The 20,531-nt window shown below is 33.2% G+C and overlaps 1 protein-coding gene across 2 annotated transcripts; it reads left to right on the plus strand.

The window, feature by feature from the left end:
• Nucleotides 1-2,864: 2,864 nt before the first annotated feature.
• On the plus strand, nucleotides 2,865-15,570 carry DEFB110 (defensin beta 110). 2 transcript variants are annotated; one of them, XM_008071358.1, is made up of 2 exons: nucleotides 2,865-2,964; nucleotides 15,437-15,570. In XM_008071358.1, the coding sequence occupies exons 1-2, from the start codon at nucleotides 2,910-2,912 to the stop codon at nucleotides 15,568-15,570; spliced, it is 189 nt and encodes a 62-aa protein (XP_008069549.1). In that variant the 5' UTR covers nucleotides 2,865-2,909. The 2 variants fall into 2 exon arrangements, with proteins under 2 accessions (XP_008069549.1, XP_008069548.1); XM_008071357.1 differs by lacking the exon at nucleotides 15,437-15,570 and adding an exon at nucleotides 5,318-5,466 and having other exon boundaries at nucleotides 2,910-2,964.
• The last annotated feature ends 4,961 nt before the right edge of the window (nucleotides 15,571-20,531 follow it).

The raw sequence follows: 20,531 nt of genomic DNA on the forward strand, positions 1-20,531 counted from the left end.
GACATTAAAACCCATGCTAATTACCTAAATAAGGTGTGACTGGAGAGTGATACAGTAGAACATGTCAACTTCACTGGTGAAGCAGCAATCTTTTCATATAATTGGGAGCAATGTCTAAGTTCTCTTTGGATTTTGGCCTTTATCAAAAAGTTGCCTAAGACTAGTAGTATAAATTATATTATTTTTGAAAATTCTTCTGCCAAGTTCAGTACTTAGTTTATAAAATGTCAGTCATTCTTTGAAGCAGCAGCCCTTAGAGAAAGAGTTTTACTACTGCCATGTGTTACAAAAGCAAGGCGCATAGATATACTAGGTCTTTATATACTCATTCCTTCGGAGAATAGTGTTTTTTTTTTTTCAGGATGCTTATTCTTCCTTTACAATTCTGATATAATTCATGTAACTATTTTAAATTATACAATTCAGTAGATTTCAATAAATTAACTGTGTTACGCTAACATCATCACTATGTAATTCCAAAACATTTCCATCACTCCAAAATAAACCTCATCTTGGTAGTCACTGTCAAATTTCTCCTCCCATCAATTTCTGGAAACCATGAATCTACTTTCTGTTTATATGAATTTCACCTTTGAGGCTATTTCATATAAATAATTTCAGACAATATATGGCCTTTTGTATGATTTAATTCATTTTTCATAATGCTTTCAAGATTCATCTATGCTGTACTTTGTTTCAGTGCTTTGTTCCTTTTCATGGCTGAACAATATTCCATTGTATGAATCTGAATGTTTTATATTCACTTGAGAAAAATGTGTATTTTGCTTTTGATGGGCAATACTACAGGTGTCTGCAGGCTTAGTTTGTTTATAGTGTTGCCCAATTTTTCTGTTTATTGCTGACCTAATTGTTGTAACTATTATTAAAAACAGGATATTATTTATTTTCTTCAACTATTTTTATTGTTTATTTTTCTCTTTTCTGTGTGTTTTGCTTTATGCGTTTTATAACTCCTAAATTAGGTATTTGAATATTTATAATTACTATATCTTCTTGATGGATTGAACATTTTACCAGAATACAATGATCTTCTCTGTTTTTAAGAAAAATTTTGTATTAAAGTTTTTTCTCTTATATTGCTATTGTCACTCCAATTTCTATTGATTAAGATTTGCATGCAATTTTTTTCATACTTTTAACATAACTAATTAGTAAGGAATAAATGACTCTGTTAAAGATCTAATTTTCCCCCTTTTTAAACTTATGCCAGTAGATTATTTGCCATTAGTAGGAGTACCTTCTCAGTATTCAGTGTGTTCTCTGACTACAATGGAATAAATTAGAAATCAATAACGAAATTTTGAACTTTTATTCTCTAATGATACATGGTGATATATTGAAGGGATTGTCTTTTATTAGCTGTGCTGTATTCTCAACTTTTTTTTCTTTCCCAGAAAGAAAATATAGATAAATCAATATCTTCACATTTAATTTAATTCCAAAGTTTCCATTTGCATTTTATAATATGAGGCATTAGTTATAACAGATAACAATTGTTTGACGATCAAGTTCATCTCTCTTGATTTTATTTTTTTACCAATAATATGAATGTTTTTTATTAGAATCTCTAAGCAGTCTCAAATTATTCTTATTAATAAATTAATCTAGTTAATTATGTATTTATTATGCCAGTGACTCTATAACTTTGTCATTCACTTTTCTTACATTTTGTAGAGTGAGTGAGTCAGGTTTCGTAGAGTAAATATGCGCCCCCTTCAGCACCATTAGCATTCCAAGATCTTGTTAGGAAAGCAAATTTTAGTGCCCATTTCAAACCTACTAAGCTAGAAATGCTGGGAGTGGAGCCCTGTAATCTGATTTTAACAAACCCTTTGAAGGATTCTGATATGGATAAAGTTTAAGGAATCACTGTCATAGAGATTCTCTTAACTCTGTGGTAGGAGAGATTTGATTAGTTTTTTGTTTTGTTTTACAGCATCAGTCTGTGGGTACTGGGCAAAACTTCCACCTCTTCTTCATGTATCTGAAATAGCAGACTTTAAAAGTATGTAATTTGATCAGATATGGAACTCCCAGTTCCATAAGCAAAATTTAAAATATTGGTCTTAGAATCGTGCCATTAGATGTTTTAATATAAGAAATTTACAAATCATGATAAAAAGACATATTGTGCAGAATATTTCCCATACTCATTGGTGAATCCAGAATTAACTAATCATTTAAATAATTGTATATTTTATTGATTGAAATAAAATTACCTAATCTAGGCTGGGCTCGGTGGCTCAGCCTGTAATCCCAGCACTTTGGGAGCCAAGGTGAGTGGTTTGTCTGAACCCGCGGGTCCGAGACTGCATCTCTACAATAAAGTAAAAAATATTCAGGCATGGTAGCACTGTCTGTAGTTGACGTTGAGGTGACCGTGAGCGTGCGTGCCACTGCACTCCAGCCTGGGCCAAGGAGTGAGACTCCAACTCAAAAAAAAAAAAAACCTAATCTCCTTGGTTCTCATAATTTGATCTGCAAAATGAGAGTGACCTCAGCGAAGACTTTTAGCTATAAAATCATATGATTCAGGCATTCAACAATTTAATAGTAGAGCATTCGCATATTTAGTACTACCTATAACATATAATAAAGGATCAGATCATTGTAACATTTCACCTTGATGTTGTAACAATCCAAACACATATCTATTATAAATAAATACTTGTATAAGAAAAATTCAATATTACTTTATGAGACTACATTCTTGGAGTGTGGCACTGTTCAACCAAGCATACAAATGTTCTTGTTCTTGATAAGCCTGAGTAGTTAAAAGTACTTCCCAGGAGAGCCTATAAATAAAAGGGATCTCTGTTTCCTTATTTCAAAACAGCTGACTTAAAAAGAAGATCTGCTGACATTTTTTTAATAAGAAATACTCTGCTATGAAGATTCATCTTTTTTTCTTTATTCTACTATTTTGGGTCACAGTTTTACCAGGTAATATGCAAATATTAATGGGGGTTTGTACTAATGAATTTAAAAAGATGTCAGATGTTTCTTGTTAAAAGTAGGATAATAACATAAATATTAAAACATTACACAAAATGTCAGGTGATATTTTAGACAGTTTCCCCAGGGAAAAAATGTCTAACCCAAAAGGTCAATATTACTCAGCATGAGAAATCCTGCCCTCAGTCCTGGCATAGAGTTTGATAAGAAGTATGCTTAGCAGACACTAGTTGAATTGATGGATAGATTGTTGCAAAGCTGAATATCAACAATCCAAATCATAAGTTTAGGAATACATGTAAAGGTCAGGACGAAAAAAAAGACAATAATGTTTTAGAAAGGTGAAATAAAGACAAAAAAACAACAAATAATAGATGGGGTGAGGTCAATTCAAGATGGAACATTGGAGAAATGTGTCAAATGGGAAAGAACTTGTGTCAAAAGTGAGTATAATTCAGGTTTCTTTCACTGACAAATCACATATATATTTGATAATAACTCCTCAGAATATGTAGAATAAGTAATGATATTTAGAATTGAAAATTTAAACTGTGTAGATTAACTATATTTTCTCTATACTTTGTTTATGTTGCATCGTATTATGCACCACTTCTGTTATAGCGAGAAAAAAGCTAATATTAATAAATGTATATACATATATTTATATATATAAAAAATATATCCACTATTTTTACCAATGACACTGGTAATGTAGTTCTGAGTCGATGTATTTACTAATAGGGATTACTATGCACCATCACTTCTCAGCTGCTGGAAAGGCTGACAGAATGTTTAGGCAGAAAAGCCTGGCCTTCAAAACCAACTTATTGGGTCACCAAACCAATCCTTATTAATGGCAAGAAATAGTGGCAAAATTTATTTACTATCATAGAAAAAAAATTGAGTTTCCCTTTTATCAGCTATTTGTAAAACAGAATTCTCCCACACCAGTTTTCCTCAATCTTATCATATGAATACTGTGATAAATTATAGGAAATGATATGTACATTTAAAAATACTCTGAACCAAAAGACTTCTGAAAACACATGGGCCAGCATGCAATTTAAAATATAATATCAAAAAATATTTGACTTTGCATAGATCATAGCCTATAAGAGCAATGTCCCCAGTCCCACCCCTAAGTATATTCAATTCTCCTAAATAATAAAATTCTATTGAGAGTCCTTTTCCAAGCTACAAAAAAAGCATATACTTTTTCTTACAGTTTTTACTGCTACAAAGTAATTTTTGTATTATGTCAAATTTTGTATTTCTTATAATGTGCAAATTTTAGTTGTAGTTTAGCTCTTCTGGCTGTGAAAAAGACAAATGTCTTCCATATGAAAGCCTATCACCATGTTCTGTGACCCCCAGCTACTAATTTCTCATTTAGTCTTTCATGATTAATGAGAAAAAGAATCAGGAGCAGGAATTAACAAACTTCTAGGAATACAACAAACAATACATATTATAGATTTTATGATCCCTATGATCTCTACTGAGTTGTTTTAATGCAAAAGAAGTTGTAAGCAATGTGTTAGCAAATGGGCATGGTTATATGTTAATAAAACTATTTATAAAAACAGGTGTCAGGTTGTATTTGGCTCCCAACCATAGCTTATTCCTAATCAAGAGACTAATGGCATAAACAATAATTGAGGAAAATTATTTTTAAGTTACTATTTCAGATACTTTGTGGTAAAAGAAGAAAAAAATAGCAGTGGTAACTTTAGAAATCATATAATATACAACAATGGCTGCATCCTCTGGTTGCTCTCATTTTAAAAAAATGAATGGTGTTATTAAACCGATGTCTGAATTATATCATTTATTTATGGAAATAAATTTCCAAATATTCAGAAAAGTTATGGAAATTTAGACAAATTGCCCAGCATTGCCTAGCTCTCAAAATTGTGGAGAAGTAAAATCAAGCTGCAGTAGAAATTCTTTGAAGAGTCATAAAACACATCAACATTATTCAATCTAAATAATGTTTGTGAGAGTAGAAAATGGGCAACTCAAATGCAATTAGACAATTGTAGAGATGGAGCCTGGCAGAATATAAATTATGATCACTTTTTTACTGTTGTCTTTGGGTGCCTTCCTTGGGTCACCGTCCGGTCGCTTGTAAGGCAGTAAATTGAAACATCTAAATTAGGTCCAAGACATTTTTCTATTTCTAGGATGTACCTTCCACGAAGGAACAGAAAATTCACTAAAACTTTCTTGGGTAAGTGAAGATTTTCATTCTATGATCTTTTGCCTCTTAAATGTTCTCCTTTTAAAGCATAGATGTGCCATAGCTAGATTGCTAATTTCAGTCATTCTTTCCTTCTTACAGCCAAAAAGAGATATCCTGAGTACGGTAGCTTGGACTTGAGCACAGAGTGCTATAAAGCTAATGGCCGGTGTAGAACTGTGTGTCGTGAATATGAAGTTAGGATTGCTTACTGCATAAGACCCGGTACTCGTTGCTGCTTGCGGAAGTAAGGATGACAGAAGAAACAAGATACATGCTCCAGGAAGAAAACACCAATGTTACCAAGTCCTCTCAGCATATCCCTCAAGACCTGAGTGTCTCTGTATTACAGAAATAATTGAATAAAATTTAATATTGAACCATTTGGCAGTGGTTCTATGTCATTTCTATATCCGGTGCCTTTACATTGCATTTCTGTCTTGATTTCTTGGTACCAGAAATAGCAGAGCTTATTGTATGGAAATTTAAGAACAACTAAAATATCTATGCGTCTTGTGTTAGTGGACATAAGTAATGTTGTGGGAAATTCGAAGTCAAATAATTGGAGAAGTTTATTTCTAAGATACAAGCTTTCAATAGAAATGTGTTCTTGTTTTATTGGATACTATTCTAACAAAAGATTACTCCATAATAAATAAATAAATCCACTGGGCTTGGGAGAGTGCAGAGATCTGCACATTGAGAGTGCAGAACATTTTGTGAGAGATAGAGCTGAAATGGGAGAATCACCAGAGTGTAAGGATGAAAAAGCAGAGGAAAATTACAACAAAAAATTAGCTCCAGTCTACTCATATTTATTATCTAGTTGAGAAAAATACATGATAAGAAATAGGAGGGGGTTAAAGGGAAGAGAAGAACTTCATGAAGAAGAACTGTATATAACTAAATATTTAAACAAGGAAGTCAGAAACAATGGCTAATAGTTTTGAGAGATGGCCCTGTCTGAGGAGATACATAAGAAAGGAGCAAGATCCTTACTTTCAGTCGTACTCTACCTCAGTCCCTCTCCTACTGCCACTGAGGGCCCACAGTAATCCCTCCTACAACATTCCAATGACACTTCTGTACCCTTTGGTTTACATTCAAAAATGCTAATTCTGTTCTTTTATGAGTTTAGAAATGCAATTTAGCAATTTGTATTCATTCAGAATTCTGAACAAACAGCACCAACAACACAACATAATAATAAAACAGAAATCTCCTTCAAGATGAAATTAAATAATATTTTGGCAAATTAACTTAAAAATGAAATTTATGAAATGCATACATGTGAACCATACTTGGACTCAAAAGGAGTTGATACGTGATTCCAGAGACCAGCTACTTTCTTGGTATTTGTATTATGGCATCTCTATGAATCCATTCTATTTTTTTTAAAGCAGGACTTAATAAGGGTACAGAAAAGCTCCCACAGTGGGAGGGAACATAAAGGGGTTACCCCATTCTATTTTTAAATGCAGATATGAGATCTAAATATGCTCATAGTAAGCATTATCTATAAAAGTGATGTGCATGGGAAAATTAATACTTAGATAAAATTGCTATATATATTTCTATCACAAGGGACTGATTTATTTTTAGTGGTTTATTTTAATAAATATATATGTTCTGCTATAAAATAATTCTTTGTTAAGAACATATTGGAATCTAATGTGTTATCTTTCACAGTTTTTATAATTTAACATAGTATGTGATTATTCAATGTGTTCTATTCTTTGCAACATAAATATTTTCAAAAGTATTTTTGCAATATTCATTTATAACAGGATTTTTCAACCTCAGCACTATTAACATTTTGTTCCAGATAATTATTTGCTGTGGGAGTTGTCCTGCTCATTGTGCTTTACAGCATCCCTCATCTCTACTCACTAAATGCCAATAACACTCCTTCTCCTAATTGTGATAATCAAAAATATCTACCTATATTGCCAAATATCTCCTTTGAGCGAGGGGACAAAATTATACCTGACTGAGAACTACTGATTTGCAAAACCAAATACCCATTCTAATAAAACTTTAAAAATAAAAATGGAAACAATAAAAAATGAATAATTTCTCAGGTTTCCAATAATATTTTCTCTATGAGAAGAATTATCTATCCAAATTCTTTGTGTGTTATTTTAATATATATATTTATTTATATTAATGACCCCGGAAAAAAAAAAGCAGCCTCACTTTTGGATAATGAACGTATTAACTTTGTTGAGAAAGAGATTAGTAAAATTAAATGCTTGAATGAAAGTTTGATTATTATTTCTTACCTAACCAGAGGCTGAGTCATCAGTACAAGACCTCTAAAGCAGAAATGAGAAGCTCCTTCATTGTTTGACAGAGAGAAACACAACCATCTAAATTCCTGAGATGGTCTCTTTTTTGTGTAGTCTATTGTGCATACAAGCCACCCAGCCTCTGCCTTCAGCTCAAGGAACAAACATAAGAAACTTGAAGAAGAATGTGAACCTATGTACCTCAACTATGAAATTAATATCCTTTCCTGAGGAAATATTTTAAGTGTTTTCTATGTGAGACATCAAGACTGGAAACTCTAGAAACCCCTCTGATAAATTTCTACAGCCTGCTTTTTAAAAAAGATAAATGTGTTACTAATTATCCTGCCCCTAGAATTTACATACGTCTGACTTTATAGGTTATTAACAAAAGAAAGGGAAAAAAAGTAAATGGGAAGTGGGAAGATTTCTGGCACTATTCTTGCTAATACAAGTAATTTTCACTGTGTGAACTGACAAATGAGCTAGATAATCTTAAACTAGTTAGTTCTAAAAAACTGAAAGTTTTGTATTTTTCCTTCCTTTGGTCCAGAATATAAATTTTCATGACACTATGTATTCGCCTTCACTTTTAGTTTTCTGTGAGTCTTGAGCAGTGACCCTGATAAAATAGATACCAACAAGTGTTGAATATTTTGCTGTTATTTGCTAGTTCAATACCCATATGAATCAATTAAAAACATTATATTGAAACGAGATTTATCACCATCAAATTCCCGTACAGACAAGAGAAGAGAAATTAGAATCCTACCTAATATCATGCATTCAAACGCAACTTACTTCAGTATTTATTTTACCTCAATGTCCTTAGGCAAGAACCAAATCTAACTCTAATTAGCGGTTTATTTATTCAGGCAACATTTTGTAAATGACTTACTTCTTTCCAGGCACAATGTCATGGGTTTTGAATTGGGAGATAAAAAATTACAGCTCCTGAGTTAAGGAACTGATATTGATTGATTACAAACTGAGTTTTAAGTAATATCCAATTTGAAAGAGTTTTAAAATGTGTAAGATTTAAGACTTTCCCTTAAAAAGATACAAGTCAGCTCATAACATGAATAATACCTAACTTAGACACTGCATTCAACAAATAAATTCTCTTTCATTTATTTACCCATTCAATAAATATTCATAAAGAGCCTACTATGTATCAGAGTAAAATAAGATTGGGACACATCAATAAAAAAAATCAACAAAAACAATATTTTCTATCCTTGTGGAGCTCATATTTAGTGGGTTACAACAAATATAAACAGTAAATATAATAAATAAGCAAATTATCTAGTATGTTAGAAGGTGATAAGTGTTATTGATAAGGAAGCAAAGCAGGGTGGATGTGCCCAAAATGCCTGGGCGCTATAGTAATTTTAAATATGATTGTTCATGGGGTGCTATTGAGAAGGTACATTTGAGCAAAAAGTTGGAAGTGGTCAAGAGAGCGCACCTGAAATTTGTGGTGAATGCCTAGGAGCCAAGGTTGCTGAAAAACAGGGACCCAGTACAAGAATCCAGAGAGAAAAAGTCAATGAGAAAATGTGTTGACAGATTACTCAGGTATTTTTAGAAACTAGAAAGAATCTTGACTTTTATTCTGAGAGGAAACCCAAGAGTTTTCGCAAAAGGAGAGACGTGATTTGAATTTTGTTTTAAAAAGGCCGCTCTGAAGTCCTTTAATGAGTTAGGAAACTATTAAAATAATATAGGAAATAAATAATATAAGTAGTAAATTATAGTAGTTCAGCCTATGATAACAAAAACTGCAGAATGATAGGATTCTGGAGATATTAAAGGTAGAATTAGCTAATTTCATACGATGCTAAATTTTGGTTGTCGGAAAGAAAGATGGGTCAAGAATGATGCCAATATTTCTTGCCTGAGCAACTGGAAAGATTGAGTTGTACCATTGACTAAGATAAGGAGGATATTAAGTGGAACATGTTTGGATTGGAAGATTAGTTCTATTTTGGAGATGTATAGTTTGACAAATCTACTAGATCTGACAACTGGTTATGTAAAAAAGACAGTTGGAAAACCAGAGTAGATACAGCAATCCTTTGAGTTGGCAGGAAGGATTGGCATCTAATGCAGGGATCAAGGTATTAGCTTTGCATTTGAGCTTGGAGACATTGTCTTCATTAATAAGAAGGAGGGGTAGAAAACACAGATGTAGACACTGACTGGTGGGTTAATTTTGTCATAAAAACCTCTCAAGAATCTTCAAATGTATCACTGAGAAGGAAGTGAGATCATTACCCAAGAGTGAAGATGGGAAAGATGTGTTGGAACTGTGAGGAGAGGTGAGAATTTGTAACAGTCTTAAAGGAAAGTAGAAGATTGACTAGATTATTGATATTCTTTACATCTGTCCTACTTTCTGCATCATCATCCCCTCATTTGTTGTTTATTTTGTTTCCTCTTATTTATTGATCCATATGACTTTGCCATTTTTGTGATTAAAAATTAAAATTAATCACATTAAAATATCAACCATTTGTAAATACAAATATCCTCAAGTCTCTTTCATGATAAAAATACTCTTCTTTATCTTTTCTTGAAGCTACTTTCTAATCTGCCTTGTTCTATTGTTAACCAAACTTCATGAAAAGCAATGTAGAGTTGCAGTCTCCACTTTATTAACTTTTATACTCCTCTGTCTATACATTTACCCACATCAGCATTCTTGATAATATTATAAAGGTTTTCCTTAAAGCAAATCCAAAGGGCTATTTTAATTTTTTCCTTTTTTTTTTTTTGAATTGAGTCTCACTCCTTCGCCCAGGCTAGAGTGCAGTGGCACACTCATGGCCATCTCAGTGTCAACCTGCTAGGCTCCAGGGATCCTTCTGCCTCAGCCTTCCAAGTGGCCGGAACTACAGGCGCTCGCTACCACACCTGTATAATTTTTTGATTTATTGTAGAGATGAAGTCTTGCCAAGCTGCCCAGGTTGTTCTCAAACCCGTGGGCTCAGGCAATCTTCTCACCTGGGCCTCCCAAACTATTTTACTTCTTTATTTGGTTAGACTTCTCCTGAACACATGCTGGAGTTGCTGGCTATTTTGACAATTATTAATTTAATTGCCAGTTTTTTGTAGTCTCCTAAATGTCAGTGGTCTCCAATGTTTTGTCCTTGAAACTTTTTTCCTCTTCTTTTTATACACTTTCTCCAGATTATCTTGTTAACTCTCCAATAACATCTGCTATCCAAAGGCATTTCTCAACCTCCTTCTCAAACCACAAAGCTGTATTTATTAATACTTGTGGAACTTACATGGGTAGCCTCCAAATTCTTTACTCCTTATTCGATCAAAGTAAACTCATTATTTCCAAAAGCTAAACTCTTTTTCATCTCTATTAGTCTCGGTTTCATTATCAACCATACAATCCTAAGACCTAAAATATTATCATCATTAGCAATCAGTTTTAAAAACTCAAACATTTCGTATCATTGCTACTCTACTACCCAATTCCCTTTCTCCCAAATCTAAAATGTACCAAATTGGGATGCTTCTTATTCAGTAATATCTGCTAGATTCACTTTCTTTTTTATTTCCAGGTCTCATTAGCCTATTATTTTTCTCATCATTTCTCATTTAGACTTTTTAATAAACTTCTACATAAATTTCCTGCTATGAAATTTTCTCTATGCCCTCACTTAAATAGAAAAATAACACTTAATACCTCTTTAGCTTTACCACCTCATTCATGGTAATATTCAACTTCTCTGCTTGGTAAAGCCTTTTTCCACCTGTGCCCAGTTTAACTTTCTTATATTTTTATAAGCTCACGTCCATATAATTTCAATCATGTTAAAAAGTTACACTATTCTTCAAGGATCACATATTCTTTGACCACACAATATCTGTATTTAGTATATTTATTTTTTTGTTTGTAAAACCTTCTCCACAGTCTCTTGATTATATGCTAGCAGTTTTTCAAGATCCAACCAGTTACCTTCTCAGTGAAACAATGAAGCATGTACTAGCTTTGGAGTCCAGCAAATCTAGCTTTGTATCCTACTTCCTATTCTACTCCTTCTGAAATCCTGTGCAATATGTAACTTTAGTTGTTCTTATGGGAGAAATGGGAAGGGTTATACTTATTTAATATGGTTATTAAAATATTAAATCAGATGCTAAATATAACTTGCTTAGTAAAGACTCTGAAGCCCAGGAAACAATAAAACTTAGTTGTCAGTAATGGTTGTAGTAGATCAACTATAGTAGTAATCATAAAATAGACATTTCCAAGAAGAGTTTACAGCTTTTTGTATGTGACTTGAGGACATTTTATGTCTCAGAATTTACTTGACAAGTTATATTGTATGTTTTCTGTATCTATGTCACCATCCCTCTACAAACATCTACTGTCTTCTGAGAGTAAAGGGTTTAAATATTTTACTTATTTTTGTCTCCAGCTAACATAGGACCAAGCACTACATAGTTGCTTATTAAATGTCTCCTGTATAAATCACAATAGGGCATTCTCTCTATTTAATAGTGAAAAGGAGAACAATTGTCATATTAAGAATGGTTATTTTAACCTGTCATAAATCTATAAATCACTAATACTAATGAAAACTTACTTTATGAATAATGAATTGCACATTTTCTTATCTCATTTAATGCACACAACCCTTTTAAATATTATTAAACACATTTTGCAGTTAAGCAAATTAATATAGGACTCAAGTCTTTTGCTCCGTTGACACATGAAATAATTGATGACAAGCTTATAATAAAGCACAAGGAGATTTTCCTTCTATAATATAAATTAGATTTCTATCTATAATAGCATATGATTTACTCAGTCATTTTTTTCAGTGATCTAACACATTAACTCAGCAATATTTTCAGTTATTTAACACATTTATTGAGTATGCCATTTTCAGCATTTTGCTGTGTGACAAAATAAGTCAGTGAATAAGAAAGACAGTGGGAGCCCACGGGTTCAAGACCCGCCTGGGCAGCAAGACCTCATCTCTACAACAAATCAAAAAATCAGCCAGGCGTGGTAGCGCATGCCTGTAATTCCGGCTACTCGGAAGGCTGAGGCGGAAGAATCGCCAGAGCCCAGCAGGTGAGGCTGCGGTTGCCGGGAGCGGCCACTGCACTCCAGTCTGGGCGACCAAGTGAGACTCCAACTCAAAAAAACAAAAATTTAAAAAAAAAAAGAAAGACAGTGGGCACAGCCTTCTGTAGCTTTAAGACCAGAGGATTGTTTGTGTGTATGTGTATGTGTATGTGTGTGTGTGTGTGTGTGTGTGTGTGTGTGTGTGTGTGTGTGTCATAAACACTAGTAACATTGCTATAGCAGTGCATAAGCTTTGAAAGCAGTGCTTCACATAGGGTCAGATTTTAGCAAGAATCTAAAAGGGAACTAAAGACAAAAAAGAGAGTAAACTGATTTTCAAGGCCTAGTAATTTTTTAACACTACAAGAGAAGTTTGCATATTTTATCACACTATACCTTTTGAAATTTCACAAAATCTCAATTTAATGAGGAAACTAAAATCCAATGAGCTAAAACATTTGTCTTATCAACACAACTAATAAATAAAATATCCAGGATTGAAATTTAGTATTGCATGCTTTTGAAAGATCATAACCTCTCAGACTTTCAATGACCCATGGTCGTATCTTGATCTCAACATGTACCCAGAAAGAATAAACATCCTCCAAAACCTACATTATTATTTAAACTCTGCCTCTCTGTTTTTAGGGAGCATCATGTAGTAGGTGTAGAAGTCACCTTTGGAAAAGTTATTTGCTAGGAGGTGGGGAGATATATGTCAGACTTTCTTCTGGGAAAATACAGAACCCCTACAAAGCTTTAAAAAATTTAGAAAATATTAGTAGATTTTTAATAACACTAACAATTACTATAAATCTATACTTCTCTTTTTTATTTTAATGCATCTTTAAAATCACCAAAGATTTGATGACAAAATATAATGGCTCAGGAATGTTGATTAGCTTAAAAAGTACCTATCCTAGCAACACTTAAGAAAAAATGGACTGTAACCATGCATGACACTCTTCCCTACTTTAAATGATATCAAATATGGCTCAGAAAAGACTTGAGATTTTATCAAAATTCACCAGTGGCTAAGGATTCTGTCATCATAAATTAGATTAGCATTCTCTAAAAAGATACATGTATTAACATGTCAAAATCCACCTGACAGTCTCTCCCACTTTATATTTAAGTTCCTTCTCCTTCCAACCAACTTCATTAAGGATAATACAGTCAATGTATTAGAAGTTTTTTCTATTCTCTTTCCACTTCTTAATCTAATGACTGGAGAGTACTAGGTACTCAAATGCCTACAATATTGAGTTGAAATAAAACACCTTTCTAAATTTAACTACATCCTATGCAGACAATTATGTTCTGTGAATAGACATTATATAATTAAATCTAAATGTAAATCAATTTATTCTCCAAATTTTAATGAAATTTGTTTTACTTCATTTTTTCCCAAACAAATATAAAATTTAATACTTAAAATATATGTGATAAATGACTGAGTGTGGTGGCTCATTCCTGTAATCCTAGTACTTTGGGGAGCAGAAGTGGGAAGATCGTTTGAGCCTAGGAGTTCAAGACTAGCCTGGGCAGCATAGTTAGCCTCTCTACAAAAAAATTTTTAAAACCAAAAAATTAGCCAGATATGGTGGTGCATGCCTGTATTCCCAGTTACTCAGGAGACTCAGGCAGAAGGATTGCCTGAGCCCAGGTTGAGTCCGCAGTGAGCTGTGATTATGCCACCATACTCCGTACTGGGCAACAGAGTAAGGCCCTGACTCAAAAAATAAAAAGTAAATAAATAAAAAAAATTTAAATATATATTGTGATAAGTATGTTTAATATTTTGTGTTGTGCAAGTAGATGAAATGACTGACTCAAGATACTAAGTATATTGATACAATTAGAAAATAAAAATGTCTAACCTCAAAGTCTCTTTTCTATTTTCTAGGCATTACTATAGTACAATTAAATCATTAAAAACAATAAAACCCTAAAATAAAACTACTTATTCTATTTACTTTAGTTTAATATATGAATACAAAGCTGTGATATTGGCATCTCACACCTTTCTTTTTACTGTCTTAAATGATTCACAAGAAACTAAAATACTAATGTGGGTTCCTGTTTTTACTAGATATGTAGTATACAACAAAATTGTGTTTATGTATATCTAAAGTACTTTAGTTTCCTCAACAAATGACTCTATAAGTATTTGCATGATAACTTTTAATTCCAACTGGACTATAGTGGGTAAGAGATAAAAAACAGAACAAATTATAACTGCATAGGGTGTTTATATTTTAGGTTCAAGAACAAAAGTCACATAAAAACATTTGAGAAAAATACATATAATTATGTATGTTATGCTATTTAAGCATTACTGTAGACTGATGAAAGAGATCCATTTGTTTTAGAATAATGAAATTTCTAAGAAAAAGATCTAGAATGTGCAACAAGTGATAGATACTGTTAAAAGGCAATAGCATAATTGGTTTAAAATTGAGAAAACATTAAAATGAAAATTGCAGTATTTTAAGGAACTACAAACATTATCTTGACAAAAGCATGGGAGAATAATTCTGGACTTAATAAATTGAGAAAAAAAATGTAGGGTGTCAAGAGCCTCTTGGGGCCAGCAAAAGTTTATTATTGATGTGAACTGCGAGATATGGTTATACACATTTTGTGCAAGTAAAATGTTTGGAGCTCTATCATTTTCTGAAATTGTTGATATTTTACTACAAAACAACTTGACATTCCATTCTCTCCATCACGTATCTCTAGTCATGATCTTATGACTAGAAGACTTTTTGTCTTTCCTTAGTAAGTCTTCCAACTTGTTAATAGATTGGTAACTTTTGATATCTTTCTTGATTACAGCCAAAAGTGACTTTTCACCAAAGTATAGATTTGAGAGATGCCAAAAAGTGAGAGGAATATGCAAAACATTTTGTGATGATGATGAGTATGATTATGGATACTGCATTAAATGGAGAAATCAATGCTGCATTTAAACTCTGGAAAAAAGAAATACTGTTGAGCACCAAATCTGGAACAGAGATGCATCTTATTTACTCAAGAGTAGGCCAAAAAAAGTTTGTAAAATTTAATAGAAATATGCACTTTTAAATCCTAAATATATCTACTTACATACAGAAAAATCAGACTCGACTTTATTCATTGGGGATGTTTGTATTTCAGATAAATGAAGACGTCACTCAAGCAAGGGAACAGTCTCTAATTAGGCTTATAATTTCATTGATACTTTGCCACCCAGGCTATAGTACCACTTATCTGAGTTGCTCTGCTCTTTCTCTAAGTATATGTATGTGACCTTATTGTCACCTGTATTATGAGGATCATGGTTATCTTCATATATCCTTATTTTCACACCAAAATTTCTCTATATATGTAGCCATCGAATGTTTTTTCTCTCTTTCAAATGCAAGACCCACCAATCTTGAGTTATCTGAAGATTTTTTGTATATACAAAAATACTTAACGAATTACTGTACTTTTGAGATGCCATAAATTTGTGTTCTATCAGTAGGGTAATTAAGTACTATTTATAGCACAGCAATAGATAAATAAATACATAGCAAGGTTTGAGAGATAAAACTCTTTTTAGCCATGCAATTTTTTATTCAAAGAAAATTCCTTAAAGAAGCTTTGAAATGAGTAGTCTTGTCCCAGTAATATAGGACAGGTATATGGTTAGCACAATCTTCTGCCCTTAGAAAATGTGTCTAACGAAGCAATGGTCAATTCAGTTGGGTTAAGCATTGGAATTGCATAGTTATGGAGAGTTTTGGTAATGAAGCTCAATTACTCAATGAGTAAACCTGACCCACTACTTCGAACTCATGTCTCCAAGATCCATCATGAACTCTAACAGTTAGTTGTGGCTAAGAGGGAAATTTTAGATCTATTTGTAGGCGTGACTTCAATTTTCAGAAAAGCTTTCACGATTGTGCAGCTGATGCCCATATGGAGAATTTGGGAAATGTCATGGTGAGACTGGGAAAAATAAAGTCACCTGAAAAGCAAAGATCTTGTGGCAGCAAAGCCAAGGATTCCCTTGGATTATTATCTACCCTAAAAATTGTCACTGAGGAAAGATGGTTTTTGCATTTCCAGAAGCTGTGCTACTGCACGGATCAGGGATGGGGAAATGGCATTTAGTTTAACAAAACATTATTGTTATTATAACATATATCCATGTGCTTGAAAGTATTTAGACTATTTTACCCAAAGTATTTATGTTGAATATCTTACACAGATATTGGAAGATAAAATTCCATATAATCAAGACAAGCAATGAATTTCTAGACTAATAGGTCTAGAGAAAAATATTATATTGAAAATACAATGATCTTTCTCTATCAGCCCTTTGAAGATAACACTATTTAACCAAGCATAGAGCTCTTTTTAATCCCTAATAATTCCCAGAGAGTCTTCTGTTCCCTCTTTTCAACACCACTTTACATGAAAAGAAGTAGCTTTAAGCCGGGCTCGGTGGCTCAACCTGTAATCCTGCGCCTTTGGGAGGCTGAGGTGAGTGGATTGCCTGAGCCCGCGGGTTCAAGACCTGCCTAGGCAGTGAGACCTCATCTCTACAATAAATCAAAAAAATCAGCTGGGCATGGTAGCGCATGCCTGTAATCCCGGTTACTCAAAAGGCTGAGGCGGAAGGATCGCCGGAGCCCAGCAGGTCGAGGCTGTGGTGGCCGGGAGCGGCCACTGCACTCCAGTCTGGGCGACAGAGTGAGACTCCAACTCAAAAAAAAAAAAAAAAGAAAAGAAAAGAAATAGCTTTTAATTCCTCTCTATTAAGAAATTGTTTGCCACGAAGTTTCTTTTTCTTTTTCTTTTTTTTAAAATTTATTCTGTTCTCTTTTAAGATCAGAATTCCACCAGGTTATACAAACTTTTTTTATAGGGTTACTTATATTGCTGAATTTTTAAAAAATCACTTTTTTGTTTTGTGACAAGATAATGATAGTACGGTAGGCATTAAAGGATCATTGCATTAATCACTTCACCCTCCTTTATATGAATAAAACTGTGGAATTATTTAGAGTGTAATCTTGCTGGACACTGTACACTTTTGGAGAAATATTTGAATAGTTTTCAGAAACATAAACTTATCCATGGTGATAGTTTACGGTTAGAGAAAGATCTATTTACTTTTTCTTATCTTTAGACTTATCATCAATGAACTAATTTCCATTAAGAATACGACCTTATCCAGTTCACCACTGATGGGCAAAAGGATTGGTTCCATGTTTTTGCTATTGTCATTACTGTGATAAACATATGATTACAGATGTCTTTTTGGTAGAGTGATTTGTGCTCCTTTGGGTATATACTCAGTAGTTGGATTGTTGGGCTGAAAAGTAAATCCATTTTTAGTTCTTTGGTTAATTTACAATCTATTTCCACATGACTGAACTTCCTTACAATCCCACCAGCAGCAACATGAATGCAGTTGGAGACCATCATCCCATCCTAATCGAATTATCACAGGCACAAAAACCAGAATTCCTCATGTTCTCCCTAATAAGTTCAGTGTTCAGCTAAACACTGAACACAGGTGGGCACAAGGATGGGAACAACAGATACTGGGATACTCCTAAAGTTGGGGGGAGGGATGGGGACAAAGGCTGAAAAACTCCCCACTGAGTACCATGCTCACTACCTGGATGATGGGATCAGAAAGAAGCCCAAGCCTCACCATCATGCAATATAGCTATGTAATAAACCTGTACAGGTACCCCTTGAATCTAAAAATTTTTTTAATTAAAAAAAAAAAAAGAATACGACCTTAGGATTCTCTTCTCAGTACTGCACGCATGTCATATTCATTTAAGTATGACTTGTATTACCTTTTCAACTATAAGGGAAACTGAATATTGAGTGTACTATATTGTATAAGAGCTATTCTTTAGTAAGATTTCTTTACCTAGAAAGTGTAAATGACTGGACATGGTAGCTCACACTTGTAATCCCGGCATTTAGGGAAGCAGACATGAGAGGATTGCCTGAGCCCAGGGGTTTGAGAGAAGACTGAAAAACTTGGCAAGACCTCATCATCACAATAAATCAAAAAATTAGCCAAGCCTGTGGTGCACACCTGTAGTTCAAGCTCTTTGGAAGGCTGAAGTGGAAGGATCACCTGAGCCCAGCAGGTCGAGGCTGCAGTGGCCCTGAGCATGCCACTACACTCCAGCCTGGGTAACAAAGTGAGACTCTGACTTAGAGAGAAGGAAAGATGAAAGAAAGAAAGAAAGAAAGAAAGAAAGAAAGAAAGAAAGAAAGAAAGAAAGAAAGAAAGAAAGAATCATTAAATGAATTACGAATGATGTTACTAGATATGCTTTTCAAGAATCAGTGCTTAGATACTGAAGTAACTTTTTACTTAATTTTTTTTTTTGCTGAAATTGATTACACATACTCCCTGATGTGTGCCTATAATAACACTTGCTCCTTGAAAAATCCCTGAAACATGGTATATACCCAATAAATAACTGTTAAATAATTTTACTAAGGGATATATTGATTTTCCTCCAACTGGTCTTAAATTCTGTCTTTTTCTTTATCAGCAAATATATATAATTAATAAAACTTTTCACATTTGCCAAAGTATTATTTGCTTTTCATTTTTATTTTTTAGGTTACAGATCTGTGGTTAAAAAATCCTTAGGCAAGTTATTTCATCACTTTAGAGCTCACTTTATTAACCTATAGCTTGAGGATTAGATTTGATTTCATAAGTATTCTCTTATGTTTAATCATCAATGACTGTGATTTTTAAAAAATGTTACTGTGTAGCAGTGATCCGTAAACTAAAATCCACAAGCCAAATTTGGTTCTCCTTCTATATTAACTGTTAAGAATGGTAAAAATGGTATTCACAAATAATTTGTAATTGATTTAATTATAGAAAGCAGTAAATTTGAACCTCAATTAAGCAAATTATTAAATGCAAATTGTTCTCACTAATAGGCCACTATTTAAAAAACAAAAATAAAAACATGTGAACCATCATTATTACTATATACTAATTTTTGTCAATTAAAATTTTGCAGAAATTTATCTTCTTCCTTTTATTTAAAACTCTATGTAGCATCCTCAGTATTTCATCTTGGATGGCAAAGCCTGAAATAATTGCCCTAGACAGAAAACATTTACTGATCTCTATATAGATAGAATAAGTCGTTTTTAAGAGCAAAATGTGATCACTGAAGCAGTATCTTTCACATTACCTGAGAACTTGTTAGAAATGGAAATTCTCAGAGCTCAGATTCACCAAATGTAAATCTCTGAAGGTGAGTTTTAGCAATCTATGTTTTGCCTGTCCTCCAGTTGATTAAAATACACAGAAGTTTGCTAAACATTGCCTAGAACAACTCTTAACCTTTGAATTTTTTGAAGCAAATTCTTTAATTTTTTAAAGAACTTGAACCTAACTACTAAAGATCCCTTGGCATTACCAACAAAATATACTCAATTAGTAAAAGAAAGATGCCAAGTCCCATGCATCTTTCTTTGGAAAAGATAAGTACTTAAGAAAGATGTTAAAAGACATTTCTAAATAAAGCAATTAGAATTTTGTCTTGGATATTAGAGTTCATCAACAGGTGTTCTTGGAACTAAATCAAGTCAAAATTAAGACCACCATTATGTATCTTTTCTTCTGATTCCTCAGTTAGTTTTTTTTTTTTTCATTAATCAGTATTTTTTATTATGGTTTTGTGGGGTACAGTTAAGGGTTAGGTGTACCATGACGTTTCATTCAGGCACCCTGTAGATAAGAAGTGTTTTCCCATCCCCCAACAGATATTTGCTACTGTTAATCCCATCCCCCTCCCCCCCATAGTTTCCCAGTACCATCCGTCATTTTCTCATAGTATTGCATTGGATGTTGAAGGTCCATTATATGAGTGAGAACATGTGATATTCGGATTTTTGTTTG

The sequence above is a fragment of the Carlito syrichta genome, unplaced genomic scaffold (genome assembly GCF_000164805.1).
Source record: "Carlito syrichta isolate Samal-C Ts95f unplaced genomic scaffold, Tarsius_syrichta-2.0.1 Scaffold314297, whole genome shotgun sequence".
In the NCBI taxonomy this organism is placed as follows: Eukaryota; Metazoa; Chordata; class Mammalia; order Primates; family Tarsiidae; genus Carlito; species Carlito syrichta.